At 41.9% G+C, this 12015-nt stretch overlaps 1 protein-coding gene across 1 annotated transcript in view; it reads right to left on the bottom strand.

Moving 5' to 3' along the window:
- Nucleotides 1-10879, bottom strand: part of LOC311098882 (transmembrane inner ear expressed protein-like) — a gene marked incomplete at both ends in the record, with an annotated part of 32219 nt that extends 21340 nt beyond the window's left edge. The window contains 2 exons of the mRNA XM_084139438.1: nucleotides 722-839; nucleotides 10760-10879. Coding sequence (XP_083995564.1) covers nucleotides 722-839; nucleotides 10760-10879 — 238 coding nt within the window. The remainder of the gene's footprint in view (nucleotides 1-721; nucleotides 840-10759) is intronic.
- Nucleotides 10880-12015: the final 1136 nt, after the last annotated feature.

Genomic DNA, 12015 nt, shown 5'->3' on the forward strand with positions numbered 1-12015 from the left:
GATAAATTGACTTTCTATCTGACTGACTGACTGACTGACTGACTGACTGACTAACTAACTAACTAACTAACTAACTGACTGACTAACTAACTAGTTAGTTAGTTAGTTAGTTAGTTAGTTAGTCAGTCAGTCAGTCAGTCAGTCAGTTAGTTAGTTAGTCAGTCAGTCAGTCAGCCAGTCAGTTAGTTAGTTAGTTAGTAAATTAATTAATTAGTCAGTCAGTCAGTCAGTCAGTCAGTCAGTCAGTTATGACTGACTGACTAACTAACTAACTGACTGACTGACTGACTAACTAACTAACTAACTAACTAACTGACTGACTGACTGACTGACTGACTGACTAACTAACTAACTGACTGGCTGACTGACTAACTAACTAACTAACTAACTAACTAACTAACTAACTAACTAACTAACTAACTGACTAACTAACTAACTAACTAACTAACTGACTAACTAACTAACTAACTAACTGACTGACTAACTGAGTAACTGAGTAACTGAGTAACTGACTGACTAACTGACAGACTAACTGACAGACTGACTGACTGACTGATTTATACATGCATTTTATTAATGTGATTTATGTAAATATAATTACAAGGGAGGATTGATGTGAGATTGATAGGTACTTAAGTGAATGTGTGTGAATATTCTCATCTCATAAATAGTCTTGAATGAGTCTGGCACACTATTATGACAGGTTTGGAGAAATACTTACTGACTGCTAGAATAAACATAGAGAAGATGCCAATGACCTGCCATAACCGCAGTCCCCAGAACACAACTGTTTCTGAAGTGACTGGGTCTGGCTTCTTTGGGGGATCTGTCGGTAAAAGCTGTTGGAGGAAAAAGAGACAATATTTGCATTAGTTACTTATTGTGTAATCTAGACAGATACTCTTCAAATCACTATGCAGTTTGAGAATCTTCATATAAATTAGCCGAATGCAATTTGGACAAATACCGCAATTGAAGCAAATATCAATCTGATTGAGAGAATAATTGTTTTCGCTTCCTTTCAGTTTCTGAAGAGACACAACTGGAGGAAATACAGATTTGGAAAAGACAACCCACTGGACACACACCGGTTGAATTTTCAATGAAATGACTTGAAGCAACGTGGAATTGACGTCTGTGGCCAGTGGGAAGTTTATGTCACTGTGTGTTTAGGGAGAAAAGGCTTGACTTGGAATAAAACCCTCAAAAATAGGATTTTGTAGATCATGCAGAATCTGGAACATGCCAGTCTGATGTGACCCCTCATGACCCCTTCATATTCTGAATATCTCAGTCAACCTTAGGCCACTTGTGAATGAGTGCTACCAGCACACGCCTAAAATCTGCCTCACAAATTGCCTCAACAATAGAGAACAATGGGTTGAATCCCAACCATCTTTCACAGATATAGAAAGATGACTATTTGAATAAGAAAAAAACAGAAAAAAAAACAAGAGCATTGAACAACAAGCAACAAAACAGACAAAGAGCAACATTATGTTTGTCATGTCATGCCCAATCACTTTGAACACTAGAATCTGTCTCCTGTAGCTCACTTGGTAGAGCATGGTGCTTGCAACGCCAGGGTTGTGGGTTTGTTTCCCACGGGGGGCCAGTATGAAAAATGTATGCACTCACTAACTGTAAGTCGCTCTGGATAAGAGCGTCTGCTAAATGACTAAAACATGTTTTTAAATGTATTAAGTCATTTTGTCCCACCAATTTGTTATATTATGTTGACTTTCCCAACTTTTGCTGAAAACTCAAGCTGGAAATAAGGCGCTGGAAAGCTACAGAATGCTGAGAAATACTGTAAGAACACAATGAAAACTAAATAATTGCCTCACTGAGTGAATGGCACTGATGGAGGAGAATGAATCACACATATTGGCACAAAGAGTGAATGGAAAAAAACATGAAGCACTCTCCCCCTAATTAGAGGGATCCAAACACTTTTCGTTTGGTGGGGAGGAAAAGGACACTTTTAAACTGAACATGCTCCTTCTTTAGTGTGACAACGATCCTAAGATATTGTTTTTGAGATATTGATCCGATATGATTGGAAGCATGTTTTTTGCTGACTTCATACAACATCATAAACAAACTAAAAATAGTCTCTAAAGTGTTGAAGGTTATAGTGTTAGTCTGAGGATTCACATTTCAACACTTTTTTTTATTTCAGATAAGTCTTGAGAAAATGGGTGAAATGCAGCACTAGCAGACAGACATGAATCAAGAAAGATAAGCCAACCCCTCTTAGATCTGACTCAAAGTTACTAGTCCATATCCTTGACATCACAATAAGGCTACAATCAGAGGTTAGGCTGTTTTATTAATACAGTCATCATTATGATTAATTCAAACGCCTGGTGATGAGCCTTACATTATCTATCATGTGTGAGATGTTTGTTAAAAGTATAGTTCACCCAAATTACAAAATTACATATTGGTTTAGTTTATACCCTGTAGCCAGTCTAACAAACAAACAGTGCCAGGGAAATAAAACCAACGCGTTGATTGCTGTCATACCATGTCCATAGACTGCTTACACATTTGTGTGAACTATCCCTTTATGTGAATAGAGGCTATGAAAAGAAAAGTGTGCTGTGATTGCAGTTTGTTCAGGAAGGTGTTGGAAAATCTATACCGTGCTGCATGGTGTACTGCAGGCAATGCGAGCCATCACACTTACCCTACAACACACACGCACGCATGCACACACGCACACACGCACACACACACACTGTGGGTCTCATTCCTCTATCACACCACAGTCAGTGAGGTATTCTTCCTGGTGCTCTAGTATTGACATGCTTGTTTAATGGAACAACAAGCGATGGGTCCCATCCAATTATGTACAGTGCATTCGGAAGGTATTCAGACCCTTTGACTTTTTCAACATTTTGTTACGTTACAGCCTTGTTATGTTACAATACCCCATAATGACAAAGCAAAAACAGATTTTTATACATTTTTGCAAAAAATAAATAAATAAATAAACCATACATTTACATAAATATTCAGACTGTTTACTCAGTACTTTGTTGAAGCACCTTTGGCAGCGATTACAGCTTCGCGTCTTCTTGGGTATGATGCTACAAGCTTGGGACACCTGTATTTGTGGAGTTTCTCCCATTCTTCTCTGCAGATCCTCTCAAGCTCTGTCATGTTGGATGGGGAGCGTTGCTGCACAGCTATTTTCAGGTCTCTCCAGAGATGTTCGATCGGGTTCAAGTCCGGGCTCTGGCTGGGCCACTCAAGGACATTCAGAGACTTGTCCCGAAGCCACTCCTGCGTTGTCTTGGCTGTATGCTTAGGGTCATTGTCCTGTTGGAAGGTGAACTTTCGCCCCAGTTTGAGGTCCTGACAGCTCTGGAGCAGGTTTTCATCAAGGATCTCTCTGTACTTTGCTCCGTTCATCCTTCCCTCGATCCTGACTAGTCTCCCAGTCCCTTCTGCTGAAAAACATCCCAGGTTTTGTGACGCTTGGCATTCAGGCCAAACAGTTGAATCTTGGTTTCATCAGACCAGAGAATCTTGTTTCTCATGGTCTGAGAGTCCTTTAGGTGACTTTTGGCAAACTCCAAGCAGGCTGGCATGTGCCTTTTACTGAGGAGTGGCTTCCGTCTGGCCATTCTACCATTAAGGCCTGATTAGTGGAGTGCTGCAGAGATGGTTGTCCTTCTGGAAGGTTCTCCCATCTCCACAGAGGGACTCTGGAGCTCTGTCAGAGTGCCCATCGGGTTCTTGGTCACCTTGCTGACCAAGGCCCTTCTCCCCTGATTGCTCAGTTTTTGCCGGGCGGCTAGCTCTTGGAAGAGTCTTGGTGGTTCCAAACTTCTTCCATTTAAGAATGATGGCGGCCACTGTGTTCTTGGGGACCTTCAATGCTGCAGAATTTGTTTGGTACCCTTCCCCAGATCTGTGCCTCGACACAATCCTGTCTCGGAGCTCTACGGACAATTCCTTCGACCTAATGGCTTGGTTTTTGCTCTGATATGCACTGTCAACTGTGGGACCATATATAGACAGGTGTGTGCCTTTCCAAATCATGTCCAATCAATTGAATTTACCACAGGTGGACAATCAAGTTGTAGAAACATCTCAAGGATGATCAATTGAAACAGGATGCACCTGAGCTCAATTTCGAGTCTCATAGCAAAGGGTCTGTATACTTATGTAAATAAGGTATTTCTGTTTTTCATTTGTAATAATTTTGCAAAAATGTCTAAAAATCTGTTTTTGCTTTGTCATTATGGGGTATTGTGTGTAGATTGATGAGGAAAATGTTTAATTTAATCCATGTTAAAATAAGGCTGTAACGTAACGAAAAGGGAAGGGGTCTGAATACTTTCCGAATGCACTATATATTAACACTGGATTGCTGATGCTATGTATTGGCTATTGAGAGACTTTGAAGCCATATTGGCACTCCCAAGTAGGAGCAGTCTTCAATAGCAATAAATTGAATTCTACAGTATTTCAATTAAATGTTTCAAGGACAAAATTACATGTATTTAAATAATTTTTGTTGTAGTGGGGACATCACTATTAGTAATAAAAAACTTTAAGAAATTACTTTTTTCTTTTTCTTTTTGTCTTTTTGTATGTTTATCTCACAGAATATAATTTACAAGTATGCATTAAGGTGTCTGTAATGGAATAAATGTGGCAAAAACGAATGCAGACATTAATAAACGCATTTCTATAGCTTCCAAAATATTTTTTTACAACGGTGGGGGAGTGCCAAGATGGAGGCACTGTGGCTTCAACACAGCGCACCCTATTAGTTATCTAGTGTTTATACAAATCATTGGTTTCATCTAGCAGCCCAGCCCCATAGTTCATGTCTACAGATCAATATATGATGGGTCAGGACACGGACACTTATTACATTTTCTGACGTTGTAAATAATCTCATCTCACACTGAAATGGTCAGACGGTTTATAGAATAATACATCTGGGAAGAAGCCAAAACACTTGTGCATTAGTTCAGATGACTTTCAAGCAAATGGGACTTTCATGTGAAAAAGTACATTATGTTTTTTAATTCAGAGTGCAATATTAGAAACATTCATGGACGGATAATATCCTTCAGCAAAAACATTTCTATTGATTTTTTCAGTACAATTTGATTAAACTTGACAGGGAGGAGTCAAGCATCTGTGCTTTTCCAATAATGACCAGGATGGATATATTACAGTCGTGCATTTGACCAACGGTGCACATTTCAGTGGTGGCTGGTGGCACTTTAAATGGGGAGGACAGGCTCATATTAATGGCTTGAACAGAATTAATGGAATGGTCTCAAACACATCAAACAACTGGTTTCCATGGGCGTGATACCATTCCATTCATTCACTCCATTTATTATGAGTCCTTCTCCCCTCACCAGCCTCATTTGGGTGCAATGTAATCTAACAGTCAATAAACCGGATGAGAACAATGTACAACTATAACATTTTCAAAACATAGATTACTGTACATCTTGAAGCCATTGTTATTTAGGTAGATGTGTTGTTTAGTCATTGGTGGATTGACCAACAAATAAAATCATATGTAGGAAATGACTCTGGGCAAAACTCTTCTAGACAACATACATGTATCTTTTATTTTTTAAAATGTAGATTTGTAGGCCAACTACTGAAAGACCATTGCCTTGAGGTACTGTATATTTTGTAAGAGAATTGTAATTCTTGGAATTGTAATGTTGTAATTTTTCTCAGTATTATTGACATGTTGTCTCTCATCTGCAGTGTGACAGACAGGGGTGCGTCCGAAATGGCACCCAATTCCCTATAATACAGTGCACTACCTTTGACCAAAGCCCATCTATTACCTACGTAGTGTACTACTTTCGATCAGGGCCCTAGGGCTCTGCACAGGGAATAGGGTTCCATTTCAGACTCAGCCAGGATCTTACAGGGCTGAGTGTTTGAGCTCAGTTGGGAGCTGCGTGTTAGAGCTGATTGGCTTTGGAGAGTCAGCATGTTAACAAGATGTCATGGGCCTAACATTGTCTGACTTCTCAGCAAATCTCCAAATGTCAGCAGTGTACTGTATGAGAATGTGTTCTATCTGCCAAGGCCATCAGGGGGAGAGCCTGTTGCCAAAACAAAAACTAATAATGGAGTTTTGATGAAAATGGTTTGTAGCCTGACATGACTTTACTCCCAAGTGTAATGCCACTTTAGGGGGGAAACAGATTTTAACTCTGCTGCCCTTAATTCAAAGTAGTGAATTCATAGTATTTCAACATGCTTATGTAATGCTAAAATGTCCTTTCTCGCTCTCCTATTTGATGTGGTGGGATTAGTGGATGAGCCAGATAGCTTTGGTAAACATATTGAGACAACTCAGATCCAGTGGGAGAGTTGACTCTGGCTGCAGCTTGCAGTTGCTATGGTTGTTGAATTTTCAATGTCAAACCTGATTCAGGAAAGGCTTAGTTGAGATCATTTTGACTTTATGCCATAATACGAACACACTCTTAGAAAAAAAGATGCTAAGTAGAACTATACAGGGTTCTTCGGTTTGTCACCATTGGGGAACCCTTTTTGGTGCTGGGTAGAACCCTTTGCAGAGTTTTCTATCTAGAACCCTCTATGTAGGGTTCTTAAAAGAACCGCCTGTATATGGTTCTACCTAGAACCCTCTATGAAGGGTTCTGCCTAGAACACTCTACCGAGAACCCTTTTATCTTAGGAGGGTTCTTCCTAGAATCCTCTATGAACGGTTCCACCTGCCTTATTGGCCTTAAATATTTAATTAGTTATGACAATACATTACAAACTGTATATCATAAGGCCTTTCTTTGAGGGCCTAGTTATACCCTAACACAGTGGTGTTAGGAATCTCCTGGTTTACAGGCCACATCAGGCCTGCAAGTCACATTATGCTGGTTTATAAAGTGATGTGTAATTCCTATTGGAATCCAGCCAGAGTTAGGATATCCAACAAGTGGAAATGTTACTCACCCGCAACCCGCATTCAGAATGACTGCCAGGGTAGGGAAGATTAAATACTGAGACTACCTCAATCATCTAAACTGGAACAACCATCTCAGTAGCTGGTGCAATAAATCCAATTACTAACAGATTCAATTATACAATTAATCAATCAATGTACATGCAAAAACACAGATATTACAGTAAAACAAACAATTCTGAAAATTTCCCTGCAATAGAGCATGCTGGGAAATATTATGTATGGTTCTATGTGGCGGCAGGTAGCTTAGTGGTTAAGGGCGTTGTGCCAGTAACCGAAAGGTCGCTGGTTCTAATCCCCAAGCTGACTAGGTGAAAAAACTGTCGATGTGCCCTTGAGCAAGGCACTTAACCCTAATTGCTCCTGTAAGTTCCTCTGGATAAGAGCGTCTGCTAAATGACTAAAATGTAAATATGTAGAACCCTTCTTGCCTTCCAAATAATCATTCTTGCCTTCCAAAGAATCATCAAAGAACCCTTTCTTCAAAAAACAGTTCTTATGATGTTAAAAGGTTTTAGGTAGAACCCTTTGCCTTACAAAGAACCCAAAAAGGGTTATTCTGATCAAAATGGTTCTTGGTAGAATAACCCTATCCCTCCGCAAAGAACCCTTTTTTCTAAGATAATATTTTAACCGAACCTGATGTCGTTTTTCAAGCGAGTATACATCACATGGGTATTATAATTCAAATAATTCGGGAGAGGTGTCATGTGCATGCTGTTTCTCTTTCTCTGTTATTATCTAAATGATAAAACATCTCCTTTAAGATTTCCCATTACTTAACTCCCTCTCGGAACATAATGAAATCTACCTCCTAAGTGAATGAAGATACACTGAGTATACAAAACATTAAGAACAAAACATTGAATCAACATGGAAAACTGATTGGATTTGAAAAAAGTTATTAACGTAAGGGAATTTCCTATTTTTTTCACCCAACTTTTAACCTAAATCCAATGACATGGTGACATTTTTTGTTGATTTCACGTTGAATTCACGTTAGTTGACAACTCAACCAAATGTAAATCAAAACTAGACGTTGAAATGACATCTGTGCCCAGTGGGTTATGATTGACCTTGTTCACTAATTTCCAATTTCATTACAATCAATGAATCAGCTTTTCCTACTGGATCTGTCACCTATTCTCTATTAAAGTCTCTGCCGAAATCTTCTGAAATCGACATCTGAATATCAGAGACTGATAAATACAAATATATGGAGCTGACCACCTTGGGAAAACTATGAGAGAACTCTGGAGTTTTGGGGAAGCACAGCTGTGAGCTGCCAAGTGACACGAGCCTACCAGACGAGCTAAATTACTTCTATAAGACCTTTAAACAGGTCAACATTCACAAGGCCGCAGGGCCAGACGGATTAACAGGACGTGTACTCCGAGCATGCGCTGACCAACTGGCAAGTGTCTTCACTGACATTTTCAACGCTCTCCCTGTCTGAGTCTGTAATACCAACATGTTTCAAGCAGACCACCATAGTCCCTGTGCACAAGAACACTAAGGTAACCTGCCTAAATGACTACCGACCCGTAGCACTCACATCTGTAGCCATGAAGTGCTTTGAAAGGCTGGTCATGGTTCACATCAACCCTAGACCCACTCCAATTTGCATATCGCCCCAACAGATCCACAGATGATGCAATCTCTATTGCACTCCACAGTGCCCTTTCACACCTGGACAAAAGGAATACCTATGTGAGAATGCTATTCATTGACTACAGCTCAGCGTTCAACACCATAGTGCCCTCAAAGCTCATCACTAAGCTAAGGACCCTGGGACTAAACACCTCCCTCTACAACTGGATCCTGGACTTCCTGACGGGCTGCCCCCAGGTGGTAAGGGTAGGTAACAACACATCTGCCACGCTGATCCTCAACACGGGGGCCCCTCAGGGGTGCGTGCTCAGTCCCCTCCTGTACTCCCTGTTCACTCAGGACTGCATGGCCAGGCACGACTCCAACACCATCATTAAGTTTGCCGATGACACAACAGTGGTAGGCCTGATCACTGACAACGACGAGACAGCCTATAGGGAGGAGGTCAGAGACCTGGCCGTGTGGTGCCAGGTCAACAACCTCTCCCTCAACGTGATCAAGACAAAGGAGATGATTGTGGACTACAGGAAAAAGAAGAGGACCGAGCACACCCCCATTCTCATCGACGGGGCTGTAGAGAGCTTCAAGTTCCTTGGTGTCCACATCACCAACAAACTATCATGGTCCAAACACACCAAGACAGTCATGAAGAGGGCACGACAAAGCCTATTCCCCCTCAGGAGATTGAAAAGATTTGGCATGGGTCCTCAGATACTCAAAAAGTTATACAGTTGCACCATCGAGAGCATCCTGACTAGTTGCATCACTGCCTGGTATGGCAACTGCTCGGCCTCCGACCGCAAGGCACTATAGAGGGTAGTGCGTACGGCCCAGTACATCACTGGGGCCAAGCTTCCTGCCATCCAGGACCTCTATACCAGGCGGTGTCAGAGGAAGGCCCTAAAAATTGTCAAAAACTCCAGCCACCCTAGTCATAGACTGTTCTCTCTGCTACCGCACGGCAAGCGGTACCGGAGCACCAAGTCTAGGTCCAAGAGGCTTCTAAACAGCTTCTACCCCCAAGCCATAAGACTCCTGAACATCTAATCAAATGGCTACCCAGACTATTTGCATTGCCCCCCCACCCCTCTTTTACGCTGCTGCTATTCTCTGTTTATTATCTATGCATAGTCACTTTAATAACTCTACCTACATGTACATTTTACCCCAATTACCTCGACTAACCGGTGCCCCCGCACATTGACTCGGTTTCGGTACCCCCTGTATATAGCCTCGCTATTGTTATTTTTACTGCAGCTATTTAATTATTTGTTACTTTTATTTCGTATTATTTTATATTGTATTTTTTGTGTGATTTCTTTTGGTATTCTTTCTTAAAACTGCATTGTTGGTTAAGGGCTTGTAAGTAAGCATTTCACTGTAAGGTCTACACCTGTTGTATTTGGCGCATGTGACAAATACAATATGATTTGATTTGATTTGTTTGTCTATTGAAGCAAAAACAGGGATCTACATGAATATTAAAGCTACTCTGCCTCATTGGAGGATCTCATCACTTAACGCCCACAAACTACAAATGCTGCTGACGCTGCTGGTGATTATTCACACTATCAACAGTCTGCGTATCCATCAGCGATAACAGTGCATGTGTTGTCATTATTTCAAGACAGACTTTTCTAGAACTTTCATGTTTATTCTCTGATCTAGCATGGAATTGTGTTGCTTGTATTGTACAACACCCTGTATGCGGTATAACATGAAGTCTCACATTTCAAAACAATGCATTAGCTCCCTTCTATATTCTGCGGTGGTGCTCTCAACTGCCTGCCACAGTATTTCATTTCTGATTCCGGCGCTAACGGCATCACTCCCAGTTTTAGAAAATACAAATGGCGGCATATGGTGATCACTACATCTGTGCATGCTGTAACAACCCGTCTTCGCCATGCTACTCTAGGAAGAACGCCATTACAAAGTATTCTGTTACGACACATGTATATTGACTATTGTCTAAGGGGCCGCCCAACACTATAGCTCTATAGCGAACAAGCCCCATTCATTCATCACATGAAAACAAGCAACCAGCCTATAAACAGTGGAGGGAGCGAGTGTGACGGACACCCACACCTCTGTAAGCAGTAACCCGATGATGAGCCTCAATCTGTGGACAGAGATGTGTATGAACGAACACGTTCTTACCTCTGGGTCTGGGACCTGGGAGAATACAGTGGAGATGCAGAAGGAGAGCAGCGCTGCCCCCAATCCCAGCAGCGCCGGCTGGGGAGGGGGACACGAAGAAGGCCGTTCCCTGGCTGCCATTGTTTCCCCCCTTCCTTTCTCCCTGCAGGCTACAGCTCCTTGCCCCCTCTCTCCCCTCCTCTCTTCTGCCTGCCTGGCTGGGTGGCTGGGCTGGGTGGCTGCGCTGTAGGCTACCCTGGACAGGACCACAATGGCCTGGGTGATTGATGGTCAGAGAGGGGTGCTGACGGGGACGGTGGGTGTCCTCTCTCCTCTCATCTGGTGTACTGCCTCTGCCTCTCCTCCCCTTTACTTCTCCCTCCCAACACAGAGCACCATACACAACTATAACACACCACACTGTCTTCCTGTAGACAGCTCCACGAGCCACTAGCCAGCCCCTTCAGTTAGGGTCATTAATTAATTAATAGGACCGGTGTAGTTTACAGCCCATTCTGCCAGGAACGGGAGGTAGGGAGGTTATAACACTGCTCCGTCTGAGGGACGGGAGGGAGCTACCTGCTTGTGAGGGCAGTGGCTTGCGTAGAACAGTCAGGGGAACATCGAGAGGTGAATGACATCATCTTTCAGTTCTACTGTCCTTGTCCTCTGTGTGGAAGTACATAATACAGAAGTGTAGGTTGTAGGTGTCTGGCTTCAGAACACAGTGTTTGACTGACACTGTGTTGTTGCCAGTGGACTGTTGCCAGGTATTTTGCTCCTGAAATTACAGAAGAATAAATATAATCAATCACAATTTACTGACCTCAGTGTTACAAGTATGTTATAACATAGTTTGTGTTTTTGTCCAGTTAATTTTTTGTTTACAATGACCAGATATTCACACAAACCTGACTGGTCCATTTCACAGGATTGGTTTCTGCATCTATAGCTAAAAGCTATGTCGAGATCAGTTGATGCTATACTCTATTTTGGCCATATGTAACACCAACACCTCCACAATAACCAGACAGATGCAGAGGTGGTTAGCTAGTGGTCATGGAACACACTGATGACGGCGCAGTTGCACAATGAAAGAGCTGAGGCATAGTGACTGTCACTGTAGCAGTAGCATGGAGGAGAATCCCTTTCCCTTTAATCCCAGGCTCACATCCACATCACAGGAAGATATCTACTGGTCAATTTAGTTTAGTTTAGTTTATTAAGATATCCATTAGTCCATCCAGGAATAATACTCCCAGAGTCTTTATTTGTCT

Source organism: Coregonus lavaretus (genome assembly GCF_964263955.1).
Source record: "Coregonus lavaretus genome assembly, chromosome: 23".
Classification (NCBI taxonomy): Eukaryota; Metazoa; Chordata; class Actinopteri; order Salmoniformes; family Salmonidae; genus Coregonus; species Coregonus lavaretus.